This window comes from Bos indicus x Bos taurus, chromosome 21 (genome assembly GCF_003369695.1).
Source record: "Bos indicus x Bos taurus breed Angus x Brahman F1 hybrid chromosome 21, Bos_hybrid_MaternalHap_v2.0, whole genome shotgun sequence".
NCBI lineage: Eukaryota > Metazoa > Chordata > Mammalia > Artiodactyla > Bovidae > Bos > Bos indicus x Bos taurus.
In genome coordinates, this window is record NC_040096.1 from 58,152,869 (window position 1) to 58,177,638 (window position 24,770).

Consider the following 24,770-nt stretch of genomic DNA (forward strand, 5'->3'; position numbering starts at 1 on the left):
TAGAAAACAGTACTTAAGTAAATTACAATTTCTATATGAATTTCCCAGCTCTTTTATTTAACTAATCAGTTTGGGACCTAAAGTTTATTTATTGATATTTCTTGTTCATTGATTCACATGACGATTTTTGAAGGATAAGAATTGAAGCCACATTGAAGGATGTTCTTTAGATTCAAAGAAAACCACAAAACTTTTAGGACTAAACCTCTTGTCTGTGATGTTAATTACAAATAAGAAAGCACAACTTGCTCCTGCTATCCAATGCAGTTAGCGCTGAGTATGTTTTCTAGGCTCAAGTTGTTTTTAATGCTTATTTAAATAGAGTTGTTGTTGATTTTTAAGCTGTGAGGTTGACCAGGCATGAGCAGTCTGCTCCAGCTCTCGGTGGGACACCCGAACAGACACCAGGTGGGTACTTCTGACGTTGAAGGGCCGTGTGCAAGTGTCTATCACAGGTGGACAAGGTAAAAAATGAGGTGTCTCTAACTGGACCTGATTGATGTAATTATGATTGGAAAGCTCCAAGGGTTTCACCCCAGACACTCAAGTGTGTGAGTCCCTGACATGGCAATTCTTTCAATTTTCAAATTGGCAGATGACTTTTAATCCTGTTAACTTATGGTCCAGTAAGAAGCATCCTGTTACCCAAGGGGTGTGCACTTTTTCCCCCGAGAGCCAATATGAATAGAATGATGCATAGCACTTATATTTGTATGTGTTTTTACACATAGAAATATTACTTTCATATATATCTGCTCTAGGAAAAACATTTCATTTACATTTTAAAAGGTTATACATTTAAGCCACCATCATTCACTCATCCCCTTAGCCATTTCTGATTCTTTGCAACTCTCACATGCATTTCTATCTCTCAGAGAAAGGAGGATTTCCATTCTTTAGAGGATCATATTCAGCTTGGTAGAGGGTAACTAACTATCTTTTGATATTTTGATAGATAGTTTATCATAAAGTATCTTTAGGGTTGAAGGGATGCTGGCAAAGCTACTACAGACTGAATGTTATCTACACACTTAATTCTGTGCTTGTTGGGAAAATTGTGGAGATTCTGAGTACCTGCCTGTTTGTCCAAAACAAACCTGGTTAACTGCCACCTATGTATCATGCTATACAATGTCTGGTTTTTCATCTAAGAATAGTTTTAAAATAAACTTTTCAGAATGGTACCGATACTCTCAGAAGGAAAATTTCAAGTAAGAAGACATTCAAGAATGTGTTCTAAAGGGACTTCCCTGGTGATCTAGTGGTTAAGAAACCACCTGCCAGTGCAGGGGACATGGGTTTGATCTCTGGTCTGGAGAGATCCCACATGTGGCGGGGTAGCTCACCCTGTGTGCTGCAACTCCTGAAGCCTGTGCATTCTAGAGCCGGGGCTAACGCAGCACGAGGAGCCACCACGGCGAGAAGCCTGTCCGTCACAGTGAAGAGTAGTTCCCGCTCACTGCAACTAGAGAAAGCCCTTGCCTAGCAATGAAGACCCATTGCAGCCAGAAAATAAATAAATAAATTTATTTAAAAAATAATCTGCTAGAAAGAGAACCAGTGAGGAGTGGGAGAGGAGGAGAAGAGAGAGAGCCCCTAATATTAGGAATGCAAATGGCAGATGTTGGTCAAAGTGTATTTTCTCTTGTAAAACTCATGAGATAAAAGGGACAGCAGACATGTCTCAGAGTCCCTCTACTTTGTTTTTTTGTTTTGTTTTGGGCTGTGGTGGGTCTTCATTGCAGTGCATGGGCTGTTCGTTGTGGAGCACGGGCTTTAGAGCGCACAGGCTCTTTAGCTGAGGTGCTCCGGCTCAATTGCCCCACATCATGTGGAACCTTTCTTCCCTGACCATGGATGGAACCTTCATCCCCTGCATTGGAAGGCAAATTCTTAATCACTGGATCACCAGGAAGTCCCCCTCTCTCTACTTTGTTTTAGCATCACTCAGGCCTCAACTGTGCTGAGGTTTTTGTTTTTTTTTATTTAAAGAATAAAAATAAGAATTTCTGACCCTGTGTGTCATTAAAAATATGAAAATCACTCCTTTCCTCTTCAGTTAACTCTTTTTGAGATTGGTTCTTATGGAATTTCATAAATTATCTTTATCTCACCATATCTTTTCATCTTAAGGCTTAGTTGAAAAGCTAGTCTTTATTATTACCCATTTAAACAATCCTATCTGGAGAAGGAAATGGCAACTCACTCCAGTGTTCTTGCCTAGAGAATCCCGTGGACAGAGGAGCCTGGGGGCTGCTGTCCATAGGGTCGCACAGAGTCAGACACGACTAAAGTGACTTAGCATGCATGCATGCAAACAATCCTATCATAGGAGTCCTCTCACATGTCTTTGGAAAAGCATATACATATGTGTCTTGAAGTTAAGCTTTTAGGTGTCTAATTGTCCCACCAAAAGTGATCAGATGGAAAAAGGGCAGATGACAGCATTGTTTAAATTAAATAAAAAGCTGAGGCTTCTAGAGAGGTAATTATATGACACCACCATAAGCAAAACTTGCTTAGATTTGGAAACAGATGGCTCAGCTTTTAAGGCAATTTGAAACTAGTTTTTCATTTTTGCATTATTATTTACTGAACACTGAGTGTTTTACCCTGGAAGCAAAAACACGCCAGGATAATCATAAGATTGTACAGGGTGGTTTAAGATAGTAATTAAATAGAAACCAAAGACCTTGCTGTTTAAGGAAGATACTTTTGTTTGGAACAAGTAATGAGCGCCTCTGTGCAAGACCTCTTATTGATTAGGCCCGAAATAAGGCAGATGTCCTTTAATTATGCAGCAAGACTTAATTTTAGTTGATATTTAGGTCGAAACTTTTGGCACTGGATATACAGTTTATGACTCTCTAATCTTAGCCTTTATATATTGCCCAGAGCAAATTTTGGAACAGAAACATGCTTGTAAAGAGGGCAAACTCTGCAAGGCTACCAAAGAGTTGTGTTATTCTGTTGACTTTTTTTATGAGTTAATAATTTTTTTATTTTATTTTTAATTGGAGGATAATTGCTTTACAAATTTGTATTGTTTTTTGCTGTACAGTAACATGAGTCAGTCATAAGTATATATATATTTATCTTAAAGACCTCTGTGCATATAAGTAAAATTCATAGACTGTCATAGCTGAAACATTAGAGATATGTTAACATTCTCATTTTCCAGAAGAGGAAACTGAGGCTTCCAGAAAGGAACAGGTTTCACAAACTTGTTGATGACAGATCTGGATCTCAAGCCTGCATGTCTTGATCTGTCTTGCAAGACATGTATGGTAGTGCTAGCAGGAAGGAGCTCAGCACCTTCATTTAATCCTAACTGATGAAATACACAATTTCACCTGCTAATCCGAAGTTGGTGTAATTATAAATTATATATAAGCTGTTTTTTCACTGATGCTTTGAGAATTGGGAATTCTTTGTTTTTGGTGATTCAGAACACCTTTTGAATAGTAATTGAATATAATGCAGCAGTTACATAATTGGACAATACTGAAATGGTATCAACCCCATGGGAAACTTAATCATATCTTGTTCCCATCCCCTGGAATGAGTAATTAAATAATAGTAGGTATATAATGTTAATAATAAAAACAGCAAGAACGTTTATATATGTAGCGTACCTCTTTATAAAGAGTGTTTTTAATGCAAATTATCTAATTTCAATTTCACAACAATTCTGCATATGCATAAAGTATTTTTTCCACTTTATATACAGACAGGAAAACTGAGGGCGTGAAGGGCTAAGTAATTCTGCTTGCCTAATTTGCTCAAGGTCACATGTAACTAATTAGTTAGAGACTTGAGTCCAGGAGACTTGATCTGCTTTTCTTTCCACTAAAGCTACCTCTCAATGAGTTCGTCTACGGGTATTCCTGTCTTAGGGGACGCGAGGACACCAGTCTTGTCAGGGAGCTGACCTGGGCATTCAAGCCCGCTACAGTGTGATGTAAGCCCATGGGTGTCCAGACCAAAGGATCTTCCTGAATAAGAGTCACAAATCGGTCTGAAGAGCCAATCTAATCCCTAAAGGGACATGGATACTTGCAATTCTACTCCAACCTAAAGAGAAATCTTAAGCTCTCTTGGTCTGAATTTATATCAACAAGAGAATGTACTTAATACTGGGAATAATAAGTAAAGCTCTCGTGCATTCCTGCCTCCCTCTTAGTGTTCAGCCTAGAATTCCAACGAACTTCTCTTGAGGCTCTTTCTTTTTTTTCTAGAGGTGGCTAACAGTTCATGTTTTCACTAACTTGCAAAATTGGAATCTTCTCGACCCAGGGATCAAACCCGGGTCTCTTGCATTAGAATTTAATTGTTTATATAGGAATTCCCTTGTCTGAAATGATAGTTTTGGAAATGAGAGTTTCTATTGAACAAAGCATTACTGGGCACTTGCTGTACTAGGAGGAATGTAGAGATACATCAGAAATTTTTATACTGTCCACTTGCTTATAGTCAAGTAAGAGAGATGAAGTGTGACCATAAGTGAGCTCTCATCTCCAGAGAAAGTGATTGTACTACAGGTTCATTCATGTCAACTGCGGTGGGAGGAGAGCTGGACGCAACAGGGAAGGTCTCGTGGGCAGGTGACTTCTCAGTCAGGCTGAGACAGGTGGGTAGGAGGTAAATCATAGTGATAGATGTGGGAGAGAGGCAGGGATGGGAAGCATATGCGGCTTTGCAGTCAGCATCTGGCCCCATCTTTCCAGCCCTTCTGTGGCTTTGTGCATACACAACAGAACTGCTGTGAATGAAGCCTCAAGTCGAATGAATGAGCTAGGGAGATCAGTGAGGTAGTGTCGTTAGAACTGCCAACGTGGTGCAGGCTCATTTATAGCGCTCGCTCATTGGTTTCTCTGGACCGAATGCAGAATAAGCTCATGGAAGCCTCCTTCCACCACCTAATTGCTACTTGTTGGTTTGTCACTTGCTGGAGGGGTCAGTGAGTTGACCTCCACAGAGGAATGTTCTGTATTTCCTTACCTACTTCTTTGCTCTTTGGGGACTTCATCCATTTTTCTCCCATGTAGAAAAGATCTGAAATATTTACTTAAATTCAGGGCACTTAAACATTTACAAGTAATGAACATCTACTATGTGTCAATCACTGCCCCCTATTCTGTGAGAGGCGTAAAATTTGGATAAGACATATTACTTACCTTTGAGGAGTCTTTATTCTTCCCTCCTTTCTTGTTTTTAGAGATTTATAGAATTTAGGGGTCACAGTTGCTGAGAGGAGGGTGGGCATATTAATAAGAATGGCTCCTGGGGGCCACATTCATGGGATAACGTTGGGGGTAGGGGTGGAGGGCCACCTTGCAAGGTGAATAGAGCACCATGAGAGAAGGCACCAAGGTGCAGAAGGCTGGCTCCATTCTGAGGTCCAGAAGCAGCCCAGTGTTTATGTAAGGATGCCGAGCTTCTGGGATGGAGCAGCAGGAGATGTCTGGAAAAGCAGATCCTGATCCTGCCTGGTTTCAGATCTTCTAAGTAAATAAAATTGTATTCTACTGTGGCATTTCAATCAGTTGCGCCTCTCTGTGGACAGATCGTGATGGACCCAGTCCATGTTAAAGTTAGGCTAGGAATCATTCTGCCTCTACGGCAGTAAAGATGTTTACATTTTTCTTTGCAAAAAGGAGAAAATCAAATCTCTTAACATGTTCAATGTCTATAGTTAAAACAGATTTAAGAACTTCATAGACTAGAATTCAAAAGTAAACATGTTCATCGTCACACTTTGGAGAAAATATTATAGGCTTTTAGTTTTAAAATGGAAATTTTATATCCTTTATAGATAACTAAACCAGTAATTTTATCTTTATCAATAAAGAAAGTTTCCGCTTTCCTAACCTCATTTTTCTTAGGGGTTTGATTAAGGTAACTTTTCTTAATGAAGAGTGGTGGCAATCACATTCTTACAGTCCTTTAAAAGAAAGACAGTATGCAAAGTGCAGACTTTCGAAGCCCTCACTTGGAGGAGTGAGTTATTGGAACTAAAAGAGATTTTTTTTTCACTTTATGAGAAAGGTTCCATTAACCAGTTCTTTTGTCAATACAGTTAATGGTTTGTTAAAGATCACTCACTGCTCAGGGAAAGCAAAAAGCCACAACCTTAAAGCTGAGCACTGCAGATCAATGAAGATCAATCTAAAATGAAGAGAGGGCCTTTGTGAAATGATACTTAGTCACTGGGAAAATATGGTTTTATTTGAAACGCTAAGGTGACACACTTTGAAAATGATTATCTACTTGCAGTGGGGCGAAGAGATTTGAAATATTTAAAGTTGAAGTCTGATGGTTTATTTTCTATACTCAAGGTGATAGAAGGAAATGGGGAGCCCATGTCCTAGCTGAGCCTTGTCTGGAGCTCCCTTTCTTCTGTTTGAATTCCCTGGACTCTCAGGGCTAGACAGCAAAGGTGCATCTCCTTCTTGAATGCTCCTCAGTTCTGTTTTTAACTTTGGGGCTTTGGAGTCTAGCCAGTCTGGACTTGGAGGTGGCCGAGCAGAACTGAGTGATATCATACTCTCCTAAACTTTGCCCCCCAGAGCTACGATGAATTGAGGAATGAACTTATAGCATCATAACAGCCATCACCTGCTGCTACAATGGCATTGAACCCTGCAGAGCGCCTAGAGTCTCACACTTGTCAGGTTTTGGCCCAAACTTGCCCAAAGCAATAACCTCCTTCTAGTTATAAAGTAATAATACTCTGAAGAAAAAAAAATCAAGATTGAATATTTTTCAATGCTGAAAAGATAGTTCTCTAAACTTTTAAAATGAGAATTTGGTCTGATCTTCTATTTCAAACATTTAATTATAATATACATCAGTGCTTTATATTCATGACCTTTCATGAAATAGGATGTTCCACGTGAATTGATTTTTTTTTTTCTGGTGGCTCATGCCTGCCTAATGAATAATGATATTAACAACTGACTATTCCTGCATGTGAAACAGCATCATAAACAAATCTTTAGGTTTTATTTGAATAATTTTTTGATAAAAAAGTCTCTAAAGTACACTGCACATATTTATTCCTTCATGAACAGACTATGAGACAGAAAATGTTGTTAATGTTCAAGGGTTATAGTGAAGTTTGTTAGGTGATTTCCCCTATATTAGACGTTCTTAGACTTGGCTGATTCTGTGACCTTTTCACTCACTGCCAAGATCCCATCTTAGGGCATCACTTTTGAGCAGATCAACATTCTGATCATCTGGGGAAGACTAGACAACCAAGCACATAAACGGTAGTATGTGCAGTTTCAAACTAGTAAATTTGGAATTTGACAGAGAAAGTGTTTAGGCTCCAGACAACTAATTTCTGTGGTCCCCAGAAAACATTCCTTCTATCTTGTTTCTCTTGGTTGGTCCTGGAAGACAGATTTTTGACAGATCAGTTGAGGAATTAAAGAATATGACTGACTATCTAGCTGTTTGTTGTATCCTGCATGCTGTAATTTAAATGGATAAAATCAGTTTGCTGTATAATGATTTGTAACCAAAGCTTGTCATCATTTAGAATGTTTTCTCTCAGAATGAGAGATGAGAATGATGTGTGCTCGTCTAACCCACCAGGCAAAAGCTTTGTTTCCAATTCAGAAATTCTCATGTCAAAGGAAGGAGAAGGATGCAGAGAGTATTTTGAATAAGGCCCCAAATATAAATATAGGAAAGCAAATCTCATTTTTCCTTCCCTCAAAGTCCTAAACTAAAGGGCAGAAAACAAGGGGAGACAGGGTATAATTTCTGACTTTAAGAAATAACTGAGAAAGTCCATGTCAGGGACCTGTTCAGACGTGATTATTTGTTAGGTTAAAAGTAAGTTAGGGGCTGAGGTATTTTTTCTTTGCATGTGAATTTCAGCCCACCTTCATGTGGCGTGTTTCTGTTTTTAAAAGTTCATGCTTCTTTCTTTCTGTCTGTGCCCTCCCACCCCTTGTGTGCTTCTCATTACATACAGCAGGAATTATCATTTGCTATTTCTAATTTTGAATGTATAATTCAAAGAGTACACACTGCTGTTATCTCAGAATTTGGAGAAGGAAACTTTTTTTTTTCTGCCTCAGCTGATTTTTGAACATAACTGAATGGAGATAATAATTTAAACAAGGTAACCCAATGGATGTTTTAGTTGCTCAGCAGATTTAATGAATATTATTTTGTGGTTATTCTTACCTATTTATTTTACAAAGCTGGAAGGAAAATGTCTCTTTATTAAGGTAAAACTTTGCCAAGGTATTTAAAAGTTCTCTAAATGTAAATTGCGTGTAGGTATTTGTCTTGCTGTCAGAAGATAACTTTGCTTTCTACTGCCATGTTTTTATTTGCATTCCCTTATTCTTCCCAGGTAGCACTGGTGATAAAGAACCTGCCTGCCAAAGCAGGAGATATTAAGAGACCCGGGGTTCGATCCCCGGGTGGGGAAGATCCCCTCGAGGAGGGCATGGCAACCCACTCCAGCATTCTTGCCTGGAGAATCCCATGGACAGAGGAGCCTGGTGGGCTACAGTCCATGGGATCGCACAGAGTCCAACATGACTGTAGCGACTTAGCACACATGCATTCTTCCCAAATTGGTTGTTGATACAACAACATAACTTCCATCCTGGGAGCAGTGCTTTGCTTAGTAGGGCATATTATGTCTGAGTTTGTCTAGAACAGACCTTTAAATATTTAGAGGCAGCAGACAAAGTGGTGCTTGATCAATAAGTGAAATTTGACTGTAAACTTACTTGTGGGGGAGCCACCCACTGATGGCCTTTCTTGTACCGACAGGACAACAGTCCCCTGAGAATGACAACACCATCAAGGACCTGCTCCCCGAAGACGCTGGAATCGACCACCAGACAGTGCACCAGCTGATCACAGTGCTCATGAAGTTCATGGCCAAGGACGAGAGCAGCGCCGAGTCGGACATCAGCAGCGCCAAGGCCTTCAACACGGTCAAGCGGCACCTCTACGTCTTACTCGGCTACGACCAGCAGGAAGGCTGCTTCATGATCGCGCCTCAGAAAATGCGCCTGTCAACTTGCTTTAATGCATTTATTGCAGGGATTGCCCAGGTAAGTGGAAGCTTTCACGAGTCATGCCGTTAGGCTTTTAGTCCAAACGCGTCATTAAATTCCATTTAGCCAACACTGGTTGAGCGTAAAGCTTTGCTCAAGTTACTTTACTGTGTCAGTCATTCAGTTGTGTCTGACTCTTTTGTGACCTGTGGGCTGCAGCCCAGCCAGGCTCCTCTGTCTATAGTAGCCATTTACTTCTCCAGGGGAATCTTCCCGACCCAGGGATTGAACCTGTGTCTCCTGCATTGCAGATGGATTCTTTACCTTCTGAGCCACCAGGGAAGCCAGGGGTGTATAGAAGACATTAGCAGCCTGATAACATAAAGGGAGTTGGGGATTTACGGGGGTGGGGAGGGGAGTATACATAAAACCTAGCACTTAAGAATTAAAAAAAAAAATTATTTATTTATTCTTGGCTGCATTGCTGTACGCAGGACCTCTCAAAAAAAATTATTTATTTATTCTTGGCTGCATTGCTGTACGCAGGACCTCTCTAGTTGTGGTGAGCCAGGCTGCTGTTTGTTGCAGTACACGGCTTTCTCATGTTGGTGGCCTCTCTTGTTGAGGGCACAGGCTTGAGTGTAGGCTCAGTAGTTGTGGCACACAGGCTTAGCCACTCCATGACACGTGAGATCATCCTGGGCCAGGGATCAAACCTGTGTCCCCTGAATTGGCAGACAGAGTCTTAACCACTAGACCACCAGGGAAGTCCAAAACTTAGCATTTCAGTCATTTTTCAACTGTAGTATTCAGTTGCAGTAAGTATATTCACATTCTTATGTAACCATCACCACTTTCATCTCTAAAACTTTTTCATCATCCTAAACTGAAACTCTATTAAATAGTAAAGGAGTGTGGAATTTTTGTTTGTAGGTTTTTTTTTTTTCCAATCCTTTCCTTTTTTTGGTTTCAAGTGGAGACTTGAGTTAATCATTCAACTTACTTCATATCATATTATCATCATTGGCATTTTTCATGTTTCTTTGCTACTCCAAACCGCTGTGTTATATACCATGATGTATATTTCTCATGAGTTAACTATCCATTCCCTCAGTAATGGACACTCATATTGCTCCCGACTCCTCACCCTTTCACACAGATCAGCAGTAACCATTCTGTACAGTCGAGTGTTAGTTGCTCAGTTGTGTCCAACTCTGCAACCCCATGGACTGTAGCCCACCAGGCTCCTCTGTCCATGGAATTCTCCAGGCAAGAATACTGGAGTGGGTAGCCATTCCCTTCTCCAGGGGATCTTCCCGACCCAGGGATCGAACTGGGGTCTCCTGCATTGCAGGCAGATTCTTTACTGTCTGAGCCATCAGGGAAACCCCAACCATTCTGTACATGCAGCCTTATTCAACAATGTGAGAATTCTTTTGGGATATGGATCCAGGAGCAGAATTAATAGACCATCGATGTACATGGACTTCCCGGGGTGGCTCAGAAGGTAAAGAATCTGTCTGCAATGCAGGAGACCCAGGCTCAATGCCTGGGCATCCCTCAGATGCTCTGGAGAAGGGAATGGCTACCCATTCCAGTAGTGTTTCCTGGAGAATCCCATGGACAGAGGAATCTGGAGGGCTCTAGTCCATGGGTCACAAAGAGTCAGACATGACTGAGTGCCTTTCACACTTTGGGTGTATATATATGCCTAATTTGACCAGTGCTACAAATCTAAATTTCCAAAATGGCTGCCCTAATCTGCAAAGAGTGTAGAACTTGGGGCTAGAGAGAAATGGATATGAATTTCAGCTCTGCCACTGTTATTAAAACTGTTACGGCCTTAAGCATCCTTGCTTCTTTGCTCATTGTAATAGATTTTTTGGGGAAAGACTAGAGACAACATACTGAAAATCACCTTCATCAGTGCCTGTCGCGTGGAAAGAACTCATGATCATAGCTGTTACCATTTAGCTCAAACAGATCGTTGATATAGTGAACACGGAGAAGCAATGTGGGAGCAATTTGCATGTCTCCTGCTGGTGCTGATAACTAGATGAATCATCACTAATACTCACCTGTCTGTGATAGAGACAGAAGATGCCACTTCAGATAGCAAACTTCACTACCCTTCCTCCCTCACTTCTCTCTTTCTATGTTCACATTATGTATATTTATTTTCAAACTATAAGCAAAAAAATTAAAATGTAAATCTCCAGGAAACCCATCACAAAATCAGTTACTAACATTTTGGTATATGTTGATGGCTCTAGGTTTACATACATTCCTATATACACGCATACATACATAGGTATGTACATGTATGGTTAGCTTTCAGTTTACCATCTGTGTGATAAGTAGGATAAAAATCTAGGCTGCCCTCCCCTAGCACATTCTGTAACTCATGTTTCAAGGTCATTAGTAGTGGCAGTGTTAGTCACTAAGTCATGTCTGACTCTTTGTGACCCCATGGACTGTAGCCTGTTGGGTTCCTTGTCCATGAAATTCTCCAGGCAAGAATACTAGAGAGGCTAGCCATTCCCTTCTCCAAGGGAACTTCCCAATCCAAGGATTGAGCCCAGGTCTCCTGCTTCGCAGGCAGATTCTTTACCATTTGAGCTACAGAGAAGCTCTAATAAAAGCTGTGTGCTTTTTCCTGCTTCTGAATACATGTTGCTCTATTGCTCTTGTCCTCAACTATGTGTATATGTGCACATATTTTTTATAATAATGGGATCATTTATACATACTGATATATGTATATGTGCCTGAATGTGTGCATGTATATGCATGTATATGTATATACATACTTATGTCTGGGCTTCCCTGGTGGCTCAGTTGGTAAAGAATCTCCTGCAATGCAGGAGACCTGGGTTTGATCCCTGGGTCAAAAAGATCCCCTGGAGAAGGAAATTGCAACCCACTCCAGTATACTTGCCTGGGAAGTTCCATGTCTCTTTTAAGCCTAAAATTTGTTATGAAGCTCATATCATGTAAATAAATTTGTACGGTATTCCATTTAATGTCTATAGAGTATTCTGTTGTTATATAAACAATCTTTTGTTTTACTAATTCCATATTGTTGAATATGGAGGTCATTTGCAATTTGGAGTGGCTATAATGCTGGGTATCTTTATGCATACATCTGGAAATGCCTGTCTGATTTATTTCCTTAGGATATGTTTAATTGCTATTTAAAGGCTATGTGCTTTTTCCTGCTTCTGAATACATGTTGCTAAACTGCTCTCCTGAAAAATTTGAGAAATACTCTAGCCAGTGGTGTCTGAGAATGCCTGTTTCCTCACATAATTACCAACTCTACATGCTTTCATTGATTCTAGGTAATAGTTTAATATGACTTCCCAGGTGGCCTAGTGGTAAAGAATCCACCTGTGCGCTGGGTTGGGAAGATCCCCTGCAGGAGAGCACAGCAACCTGCTCCAGTATTCTTGCCTGGAAAATCCCATGGATGGAGGAGCCTGACTGGCTACAGTTCATGGACTCTCAAAGAGTTGGACACGACTGAAGCGACTTAGCATGCACACAACATAGGACATTTTCAAAGAGGAAATTTATTTTCAGCATATAATTAAGTAGATAAATAATTAGACAATTAAGTAGATAAAATGAAGTTACAAGTTTTTAAATTTCTTGTGAGGTTGGACTTTTGTCCCTTTATGGGTACTGGCCATTATTAATAATATTTTGTGAGATACATGGTAAATATCTTGCTCATGTTTTGATGGTTCAAAGTTTTCCTTTTGGTTTATAAATGTTCTTTGTAGTTGTCTTTTCTTCAGTTGTTACCTTTCTTTCCTGTTTCAGGTCATGGACTATAACATTAATCTGGGAAAACACCTTCTTCCCTTGGTGGTTCAGGTGCTCAAATACTGCTCTTGTCCTCAACTCCGGCATTATTTCCAACAGCCACCTCGTTGTTCCCTCTGGTCCCTAAAGCCTCACATCCGGCAGATGTGGTTGAAGGCCTTGCTTGTCATTCTTTACAAGGTGAGTTGCTGTAGTCAATCTTTTTTTGGGTGGAACAATTCTTTTAGAGAGAACATTTAAGAGATCTAAGCTCAAAATTTTGTAAGATAGTAATTTGACCTTCAGTAATTTGACCTTCGGAAGATTCACGACGTACAATTAGTATTCAGAAGTGAAGAACTTTTGGAAGGAAAATAGAAATGTAGACCATGCCAGTATATACTCTAAAACGTTTAAAGCCAAATACGATGAACATGGATCCATAATCTCTGTCTATGCTCAGAACCTCATATTTTATCTATGTATTAAGTACTACGTCAGAAAACAAGAAAACTATTTAAAATTGTACTCCTACATTATGTTTATGGCGGCTCATTTTCTTAAAATAAATTAAAACTTACAAACTGGCATGCATTGCCATCCATAATTTGGTGGAAGAGGGTGGGGATACAATCCCTTGTTCAAATAAGACCATGGTAAGAATTGACGTTTCTGCTTACCCAGAAGAGACTGAGAAAAATAGCTAGCAAGATCAAGTGGAAAAACTTACCCTTGAAAATAACTGTTTATATTTTTTTCCCTCCATTTCATTGAGCAGTATCCATACCGAGACTGTGATATCAGCAAGGTCCTTCTGCATCTGATTCACATAACAGTCAATACACTCAATGCACAGTATCATAGCTGCAAGCCCCATGCCACGGCAGGACCTCTGTACAGTGACAACAGTAACATAAGCAGATACAGCGAAAAGGAAAAAGGTACTTTACATATCTCAATCCTATCCCAAACTCAGCTTGCATACGTAATACATTTCTGGACAATGTTTTCCTTAGACCGTAGAGGAGCACCCCAGGTACTATTCTGGAGTTAAAAAAAAAAATGACCTACTGCTTCATTAATTCTCCACATTTCCCATGAATGTTGTTGCTTTCCTTTTTTTAAAATGAGCACTCAAGAGAAATAATCGATATGCTTCTAAATCTCCTTTCATGAGAAATCATGTTTTGCAAAAAAAAAAAAAAGAAAAATTGTCTGCTGTCTGGTTAAGGAGACTTTGTAAGCCTTTTCCTTCATGTTGGAAACATCTTGCTTTGGGCTGTGAAATGATTCTTGGTTGGTACTCAGTGGTGCCATGATCCTGTCCAACTCTGTTTTGCTTCTGACCTTGAGATTAGATTTGAATGGAGTCTAAATGTGTTGAAGTGGTCTTTCTTAGCCTCCTTATTCAATAAGAATTAAAGGCAAATGAAATCAAATATTTTGCATAGGTTTAAATTATTTCTAGTATCAATACTTTTTTGTATTGATAGCTTTTCTACAAAGGAGGCAGCAGAATGAAACTTTAGCTAGAGTAAACTTCCAGCCTGGATATTTTCAGGTGAGAACTGCAGAGCCAAGATGTGTGTTTTTTGTGTCTGTTTCAGGGTGACTAGACTCATGAACGATGACATCATCTCATCCAGTCCTGCGAGAAAGCCAAGTGCCCCATGACTCTTAGTAGTGTTCATAGATTCCTTTTTGGTAGAACTGCTCTGCAGATGTCTGAATAGGATGGATTGGAGCCAGTGTTCTATTGTTCATTTATTACCAAAAAGTTCAAGACTCTAGGTTGGCCAGAGATGGGACTGAGAGAAAGTTCTTTAAGTTCTGATACCATTCAGATCCTTCCTGAAGAATATCTTGTTTACCATCTTAGGTCCTAGTTTCTGGGAAATTGGACAGACTCAGTTAAACTATAAATGTCATCAGTGTGGGCTCAGTACCTGGACCAATCCCAGATGAACATTTCTGGGTGAGAGGAGCCATGCTGAAGTCTTCCTGTCACTCTCATTCAATTCATTTTGAGAATTATCATTGATACAAAGTTATGTAAGGGAAGTTGCATAACTCTTGCTCCAAAAAAGCTGTATTTTTCAAAGGAGAGTATTTTAAAAAACGAAATAAATAAAACAGAATGTTGTATTGACAGGCCTCCTCATCATTGCAGAAGTTCACTGGGAGTTTTGTATCCATTTTGATCATTAACACTTATTTTTTTTTTTCATTTGACCCAAAAGATTATTTTGATTACTTTGTCCAGCATCTGCTGTTCAAATTTCATTTACTTATAAAATCTTGTGTTTTAAGACAGAATCGGTCCTTAAAACTTAACTCTAAGCTTGTACTCCCCTTATACTCAGAGAATTAAATAATCACAATCACACCTGAACCTCATTTTCTCATACATGTAGATGTAAATATAGGCCAAACACCGTGATTTCAATGATGTTGAACTTGAATAGTAGGTTAATTCCATTCCCTGTGGTGTTAACGCGTTTTTGCAGCCTTTTCTCTTGCTATTTTGTACATGGCTTTGACCTTTTCAAAGGACGAAAGAAGAAAATTTATTAAGGGAATTTTGTGGGTTGCAATATAACAACATTTTCCTCATTAATGTGTTTTGGGGTTTCTCTTTGATTTAAAAGTGGCCAAAAGGGGGTAGAAAAGGACACAGATACAAGCTTGCTAGGACTCTAAGTGACCAGTTTGTTTATGGAGCCTCAGGACCGTAACAGTCAAAGATTCTTTCTGGGATTCATAAAAGCGCCCACGGCAAACTCGAGAAGAGTCTTACTTTAGTGGGGAGATGTTATTTTCTGTTTTCTTTTTCCTTTGTTTACTCTTTCAGTCCATAATCATTTGTGGAGCTTTTGAGATGACCAGCGGCTTTTCTAAGCTTTTTCTGTGTGTCATGTGTTTCATTTTCAAGTGTAGAGTACAGTATTTTGCATTCACAAAGTATAAGGTGCATGTACTGTTAGGCTGTGTCTATGCCAGTTCTCAGATCCCAGGAAGGCATGTATTTGTGGAAGGGGCAAGATCTACTCATTGTGTTTAATTTTCTTTTGCCAAATTAGCCTGAAAATTCACCCAAAGCAGGCACGTTTCAGGAGTGTCCCAGATTCCTGACATGTATTGGTTATCTGGTTGTTAAGTGCATTGAAAAAGCTCCCCATGAAGGCTCTATCGGAATATTGAGATGCCTCTTTTGAAAATGCTGCCCTTTGTGACATGGAAATTGAGGGGCAAACTTACAACAGTTTGTTCTGCTCAACTTCTGAATAATTTGACACCTGAATTAAATGCCCAGCTGGGCTAGACTTGGGCTGGTGTAGGAACCACCCCAGACTGTGTTCCATGATGCTTTCGTTGAAATGCTTGTGTAGACACAGCCTAAGAGAGAATAACCTCTTAAGTGTAATTTTGACTTTCTCTCCCCAATTAGAAGAAGATAGTGTTTTTGATGAATCTGATATTCATGATACACCTACTGGACCCTGCAATAAAGAGTCTCAAACTTTTTTTGCAAGATTGAAAAGGATAGGCGGCAGCAAAATGGTGAAATATCAGCCGGTTGAGATGAATGTTCAGAGAAGTATGAATTTTTTCCTCTTAGTAATTTTATGCAGAAATGTTGTACTCTACCATTTGTTTGGGGTGAAATCTTAATTTTATTATGTTACTACACATTTTAATACTGTTGATTTTATATATATGTATGCATAACCAGTATATATATATACACACTTATATATATACGTGAATTGACAGATACATCATTAACGTCATGATTGTCTGAGAGGGCCATTGCTTGATTTGATTTGTTGCGAAATGTTTGCTTCCCTTCCACACAATTTGAATACAGTTTTCTAGACTGACCTCAGCCAAAAGCGATCCCCTCTCCAGCACACAAATGAATAGAGCTGAGGGATTATCCTGAAGCCTGATTTTGGAAATAAGATCTTAAACTGCCATTTGGGGGTTCTCTCATTCCAGAGTTTTCTGGTTTTTGAAATTAGAATGAACCTGATGAAAACTTGGCCAGAAAGTCAGTTTTCCCTTTTGGTGGAGCTGGGGTTCTGATTATTATTGATGCCAATTGTATGCCCAAGTATGAGGGGAAAAGAAAGTTGAAATCTCCAAGTAAAATAGTACTAGCTTTTTCTGTTTTAATCAGGTGAAATAGAGCTGGCTGAATATAGAGACACGAGTGCATTACAAGACAACATCCTACACTGTGTGAGAGAAGAAAGCATTCAGAAAAAAAAGCTGCGCTCTCTAAAACAAAAATCTCTTGATATAGGAAACGCAGACTCCCTCTTATTTACGTTAGACGAGCACCGTAGGAAGTCCTGCATAGACCGCTGTGACATAGACAAGCCTTCTGCCCACGCTGCTTATTTTATGCAAAGACAGCACGACCACGGACGATCTAGACAGAATTCTGCCACGAGGCCCGACAGTGCCGACATCCCCGAGAACCTAGCTGTGGAAGGTTTCCAAGAATCTCGGAGGCCGGTGATACCAGAAGTTAGGTTAAATTGCATGGAGGCATTTGAGGTGAAAGTTGATTCCCCAATAAAGCCTGCCCCCAAAGAGGATTTAGATCTGATTGACTTGTCCTCAGATTCAACATCTGGGCCTGAGAAACGCTCTATGCTCTCAACGTCGGATAGCGACTCTCTTGTGTTTGAACCTCTTCCCCCTCTGCGAATAGTAGAGAGTGATGAAGAGGAGACCATGGACCAAGGGAATGAGGGTGCCTCTGGTCAGAATGCTGCCTCTTCTCCCTCTGTCCCCAGACACCCCTCTGTCCTCAGCCTCAGTACAACGCCCCTCGTGCAAGTAAGCGTGGAGGATTGTTCCAAAGACTTTTCTTCTAAGGACTCAGGAAATAACCAGTCCGCGGGTGACAAGGACGCCTCTCTCATAGCTCTGGAAGACCCCACAGACTCTGAAGAGTTAGTCAAGCCTGAGGAGCTGCAAGAGTTTTCCTGTGGCAGCCCACTCACGCTGAAGCAAAAACGAGACCTCCTTCAGAAGTCATTTGCCCTCCCCGAGACGTCTCTGGATGATAACGCAGAGCCCAGCACTGAGGAGGAGAAGCCTGGTGGGCTGATGCCAAGTTCAGGGGCAAAAACTGTCCTTCTCAAGGTCCCTGAAGATTTGGAGAACCCAATGGAGGGTGAGAAGCCCGACGCCATCGCTGAATCAGACACAGAACAGAACCCCGAGAGGAAGGCAGAGGAGGAGGGAGCCGAGGAGTCGGAATTTAAGATTCAGATTGTCCCCCGGCAGAGGAAACAGAGGAAGATTGCGGTCAGTGCCATCCAGAGAGAGTACCTTGACATTTCCTTCAACATTCTAGACAAACTGGGTGATCAGAAAGATCCAGGTGAGCGCCTCCTTCTTTCTCCCAGCCTATGTTCAATTGTGTGCTTCTTACTTGTGAGGGTCTTGGCACTGAGTATGCATCAGACTCTCAGCCTTAAAATGTCAGGGGATGACGTTATCATTGCTTCATTATCACTCTGAACCCTTCCTGCTTACTGCAGTGTGTTAGATTCAGATGTGGTTCTGTTGGCTCCATAAATGTTTTGATATTGGTTGTTCCTCAACTCTACAATTAATTCTTGATCACCCTTGACAACAAGAGGCAATGATAAATTAATATCAAGACATTCCAAATACCATTTTTGTTTTCCTCAAACAACAAAAGGCATTAATTGAACTCTTTTTGCTTTCTTTATTTCCTTGCTATATACTTCAGTGAATTATGATACAGACCAAAGGAGGAACAAACAGGAAGGGGTAAAATAAAGTAAAGAGTACTTGGGATGATTGAGAACTGATTGTATAATCATTTAGGGTCTATAGCTGATTACATATTCTAACCAAATATCAGCAGCCTGGCATGGTGTACCCTTGGGAACCAAAATGAGCCCAGTTACATCCCAGTCTAATCCACAGTCACCAGTTGATGGTGAAGCTGCCAGAGAACAAGAACTTCCTGCCTCAAATGTCATGACTTGTGTTTCCTTGGAGGCACTGATTCTAAGAGGGATTAACTTGAAAAAGTGACAAGCTGCTAGTCCACCTCATCCTAAAACACAGTCTTCTGCTCTGTTATCATAATACTGATCAGAATGTTTCTTAATTTCTCAGCTCATATCTTCAAAAAAAATAGAATGGGAATCTTCATAAAAAATAGGAATCGGTCTGGGATGATTATTTTAGTAGATTCATAGACTGAAAGACATTGGGCGCTGACAAAACTCTTGGGGACTTCTCATCACCCCACATTTCCTACAAGAGGACACTGACACTGAGGAGGTGATATGCCCTGCTCTGGGTCATACATCACTTCTCTTTCTACTCCACAGTAAAAGCAGCTCCCAAGAGAGTAGGCTCGGCCTTTTTATTTGCTCCAGGCATTTCCGGAGGTTTCCAGCAGTTCTCTGCCTCATAAGGCAGAGCTGTGTAATCTCAAAGGTGCCCTGTAAAAATCTGTTGAATGAACATGAATGTAGTTGGAAAAGGTCATGCTCCAGTAAGGCAGCAGGGGAAGATAAAGATTCTCATGATAACAAGAAAGTTTAAGAGTGTTTCTAAGGAAACTGGGACAACTTTTTATTATTTGGAGCCAAGAAAATTTTTGCATGTAGATGGAGGAAAGCACTGACCTATTATAGAAACTATGGAGGTCTATAGAGGGATATATAAGGAACCTTATAATCTCAGAGAAGGCAATGGCAACCCACTCCAGTACTCTTGACTGGAAAATCCCATGGATGGAGGAGCCTGGTGGGCTGCCATCTATGGGGTCACACAGAGTTGGACACGACTGAAGTGACTTAGCAGCAGTAGCAGCAGCAGCATAAGGTCTATGAGGGCATGGCAACCCACTCCAGTATTTTTTTTTTTTATTTTTTTTTTTGTGGTGGCAACACTCCAGTATTTTTGCCTGGAGAATCCCCAAGGACAGAGGAGCCTGGCGGGCTACAGTCCGTGGGGTCTCAAAGAGTTGGACACAACTGAGTGATTAAACACATAAGGTCTATAGATGAGTATATAAGAAACCATTTAAGGTCTATAGGGTGGGTATATAAGAAACTATATGAGGTCTCCCCGGTGGGTGTATATGATATATAGGTTGTATATAGGTTGCCTTATGTGTGTTTGTATATGTCTGTGTGTTACCTTCTTTATTCATCCTTAGGTCAGATTGTTCCCCAGGCTGCCAGGGAGGAGATTGGTATTATATTAATATATTTGTCACCAGAATAGGAAGGAAAGTATCTGACAATTATGATGACATGTGTTTAGAGTTTTCATAGTATAGATTATACTATCATAATAATTTTATATCTGTATAGTGTCGCACGTGCCACAGACATACAGATCACCCCTTCCTTGCTGGGGGTTGGAAGGAGGCTCACGCGCTCAGAGTAAGACTCAGGCTCCCCCAGACCGTCTTGCGGCTATCAGTGGTAGCAAGGGAGACCAGACTCACAGCCTTCCCGTTGCAAATCCCCTTCAGGCTATGGTTCTCATGGCATTGTGTACTTTCCGTCTCTTCGTGTCAGTCCCTGCAAGAAGCCCCAGATCTCCCTTTTTCTCTCTCACTCCAGTTTCCACGAGGCCTTGCGCATGTCCTGTCCAGCACCTTTCTCCCATCTTATCCCAGCTCCTGAAACTTTTCCTCCATCAGAAATGCATTGTGCTTCATGAGCAAAATCCATTGTATGCTCTCTCCACTGTTTCCTTTACTTCCTAGTCAAATGAAAGTCCAGCTCTTCCCTGAAGATACTATGTCCTTAGGCTAGGGCCAAGGTGTGGACACCTTCCTTGCTCATCGTTTCCCCTTTCAGACTATTTCCACGGTGTCTCTAAAAACACTCAGCTCTGAATCTTACATTATTTACCCCTGACTTTCTCATTGATTGACAATTTTAACACTGGGCTCATTTTTACTCTTTCCTAAACTCTTCCTGTCTTAATTCTTGTTGATTTCAATATTAGTACAGATACTACAGAGTCTTAGTACAGTGTCTTCTGACACTCTGGCTTCTCAGCTCCTTGAATTCATCTTCTCCAGAGACTATTTTTCATCTTCCACTGTTGCTCATTTACTCATTCCCATGATCATATCACAGAACTTGTTATTATCAGTCGCTGCAGACTGTCCATGATGTCAGTCCAATGTCTCCCGTTCTCTGATTGTCATTTCCTCTCTCTGGATAGCACTGTATCGATCCTATTACCTTTCACTATCCCTCCCCTACTTCATGTCTTTTCTTCTCGAGTTGATTATTATAATCCCTTCCTGCCTCCATCATCCCTGACCTTTGCTTTTTTCAGACTTGCTTGGCTAAACACAACCCTTGTCAAATCTGTCTTTCCATCTACCAGCACCTATCAGATGAGTGTGACTGGAGAAAAGCATGTAACAGTATTGACTGATCTCATTTTAAATTCATGACTACAAGCATCAACTAGGTCCTTCAAGCTGCTCAGCAATCGCACCGTGTATCCCCCGTCCATTTACCTTTCCATCCTCCTGACTATTTCATAGCTACTTTTCCTTTCAAGCTTTTGATGTCTCTTCCTATGACCTAATCAGGAGAGATTTCCACATCTTCCTCCGCCATTATCTGCCTCCCTTCTGTCGTCTGCACTCATACACCTGGCCTTCCTAGCTATAGGTGAACTGTGTTTTGGTCTGAAGTCAGCCTTTCTGCCTGTGGACGCAATTCCATCTCTCTTACTTACTCAATAACGTAGGCCTGGAAATTCTCCCCTGTTGCTCTTCCCTTAGTTTTTTCTAAGATACATTTGACTTGAGAATTACAAACACCATTTAATTTATCTCTCTTAATAAAAACTCCTGATCCCAGTTCTCCCAATTGTTATTTCATTTTGCTTTCTCCCTTTTAGCAAAACTTTCCCCCTCTTTTTTACTGAAGTAAAATTGATACACAATATTATATTAATTTCAGGTGTACAACATAGCAATTTGACATTTACACAGTACTTTACAAAATGATCACCATGATAAGTTTAGTTACCATCTGTCACCATTTACAGTAAAACAATATTGTTGACTATATTCCCTATTCTGTATATTATCCAGTAACTCATTTTATCACTGAAGTCTGTGCCTCTTAATCCTCTTTACTTATTTTGTCCATACCTCCAACCCCTCCTCTCTGGCAACCACCAGTTTGTTCCCTGTATCTGTGAACCTGTTTCTGTTTTATTTGTTCATTTGTTTTGTTTTTAAGAGTCCATATACAGGTGAAATCATATAGTATTTGTCTTTCTCTGTCTGATTTACTTCACTTAGCATAATACTCTCTGAGTCAGTGAGAGTGAAAGTTGCTCAGTCGTGTCCGACTCTTTGCAACCCCATGGACTGTAGCCCTCCAGGCGCCTCTGTCCATGGAATTCTTCAGGCAAGAATACTGGAGTGCGTTGCCATTTATTTCTCCAGGGGATCTGCCCCACCCAGGGATTGAACCCCAGTCTCCTGCATTGCAGGCAGACTGTTTACCATCTGAGCCCCCAGGGAAGTCCCATAATACCCTCTAGGTTTTAGCAATACTTTTAAAGGAGTTATCTATAATATCACTATCTCCAGTTTAATTCCTACGAAGCTTCCAGAGTTCAGTCACATGTCACTTGTCAAGGTCGCCTGTGGCCTCCACTGCTAAATCCAATGGTCGGTTCTTAGATTTTAACTTCTGACTCAGTAGTTCACAAAGTTTCTCACGCTCATTTCACTTGGCTTTTGGATACACATTCTCTTGGTTTTCTGCATATTCAGTGGTCGTTCCTTCTCAATCTGTTTTTTTGATTCCTCCTTATCACCCTGATGAGGGAATCGCCTAGGGTCTTTGTCCTTGGTCCTTTTCTCAGTTCTGTCTACACTGGTATTGGTGATCTCATCTAGTGCTGTCAATCTCATCTAGTCTTATGGTTTTCCATATTTTCTGTATGCTGAGACAACTCCATTAGATACCTGCTGCTGGAATAACGCTGCGCAACAAATAATCATACAAATACCAGCAACATTTAACAATAAACATTTCTTCAATTCAAGGATCAGCTAACCTAAGCCGGACTGGGTGGCCAGCCTCCTCCTGGGACCCTTGAAGGCTGAAAATATTTTTCTTATGGTAATGGAAGAGGCTTGAGAGCAAGCCCAATTGCATAAGAGCTCTCTAAACCTTTGATTGTATTATCCCTGCACACATTCCATGAGTCAAAAAAAATCATCTGGAAGGACCAAAGTCAAGAGGAGAAATATATTCTGCCTCTTCAATGAGAGGAACTTCTAAGTTACAGGGCAGAGGTCATTGACTCAGAGAAGAGTGAAGAATTGGGGCCGTATCTGCCAAATATTGCATGAGACATACTCATACTCAAAAACTGATCTAAAATTAAATTTTAACTGAGTGTCCTCTCTTATCTGGCCACCTTAATCTACCTTGTAAAGTCTACCCAGAATCTAGCCCTTTCTCACTGTCTCCCCTGCTTCCACCTTGGTCTGAGCCAGTAACATCTCTTATCAGGATCAATTGCTATAGCTTCCTAACTGGGCTCCTGTCTTCTTCCCTTATTGCCTTCGTATCTTCTCAACACAGCAACCACAGCGATCCTTAAAAACATGAAATCTCATGTTTTCACTCTGTTTTTACAGAGTAAAAAGTAATTTTTTTACCTTTACTCTGCTTAAAATCCTCCATTGGCTCTCATTTCTATCATAGTAGAAATTCAAGTCCTTTAAATGGCTGGAATCTTGTGTGCCTAATTCTCATTAGTTCTCTGACTTCATTTTTGCATGATTCTCTCCATATTTCTTCTATTCAGCCCCAGTGGCTCCTGCCATTTATTGAACATTCCTTTTATTTTGCTGTGTGTGTATGTGCTCAATTGTGTCCAAATCTTTGTGACCCCATGGACTGTAGCCTGCCAGGCTCCTCTGTGCATGGAATTTTCCAGGCAAGAATACTTGAGTGGGTTGCCATTTCCTTCTCCAGGGGATGTTCCTGATCCAGGGATTGAATCCGTATATCTTACATCTTTGCATCAGCAGGCAGGTTCTTCACCCCTGTGCCACCTGGGAAGCTACTCTTACTATTATTATTTATGGCATGGTAGCAGCAAATATCGGAGAAGGCAATGGCACCCCACTCCAGTACTCCTGCCTGGAAAATCCCATGGATGGAGGAGCCTTGAAGGCTGCAGTCCATGGGGTCGCTGAGGGTCAGACATGACTGAGCAACTTCACTTTCACTTTTCACTTTCATGCACTGGAGAAGGAAATGGCAACCCACTCCAGTGTTCTTGCTTGGAGAATCCCAGGGACGGGGGAGCCTGGTGGGCTGCCGTCTATGGGGTCACACAGAGTCGGACACGACTGAAGCGACTTAGCAGCAGCAGCAGCAACAAATATAAAACAGAGACAAATAAAAGTAAGAGAGGTAATTGTGCTTGTTTTTAACTAGTGGTTTGTGGAGAATACCTAGGAGAAAAACCATAACCTAATCTTCAATATCTTAATGACTAAGGAATTTAAAATGAGTAGTAATTTTATACTTTATTAGGAGAGTTTGGGAAACATTGTAACAATTATACTTTTTTGTTATCAAGAAATTTCTTATCTAACAATCATATCTATTCAGAAAGACCTCTGAGAATGAAAAATAGAGGTTCCTAAATCAATGCTTAAAAGCCTTTCTCCTCAGCCCCCACCTAGGATGTATTTTACTTTCATTTCCGACAGTTTAATACTCACCCAATCGAACAGCGTCTGCATGCTTACATTGTATGTGTGTGTGAATGTATGGTGACTTGCTCTGGGGCAAGAACAAACAATTGATAATATATTGCAGAGGAGGAGACAGTTGTCATGAAGCTTATGAA

The 24,770-nt window shown here is 40.6% G+C and overlaps 1 protein-coding gene across 8 annotated transcripts in view; it reads left to right on the forward strand.

Moving 5' to 3' along the window:
- The window catches only part of UNC79 (unc-79 homolog, NALCN channel complex subunit), a 278,726-nt gene that overhangs the window by 176,033 nt on the left and 77,923 nt on the right, over window positions 1–24,770 (forward strand). For 4 of the 8 annotated variants that reach the window (XM_027520966.1, XM_027520960.1, XM_027520963.1 and 1 more), the window contains exons 27-32: window positions 343–408; window positions 8,803–9,089; window positions 12,858–13,040; window positions 13,618–13,780; window positions 16,288–16,437; window positions 17,020–18,237. In XM_027520966.1, the coding sequence (XP_027376767.1) occupies window positions 343–408; window positions 8,803–9,089; window positions 12,858–13,040; window positions 13,618–13,780; window positions 16,288–16,437; window positions 17,020–18,237 (2,067 nt within the window). The remainder of the gene's footprint in view (window positions 1–342; window positions 409–8,802; window positions 9,090–12,857; window positions 13,041–13,617; window positions 13,781–16,287; window positions 16,438–17,019; window positions 18,238–24,770) is intronic. The other 4 variants (XM_027520967.1, XM_027520968.1, XM_027520964.1 and 1 more) reach the window with 3 other exon arrangements.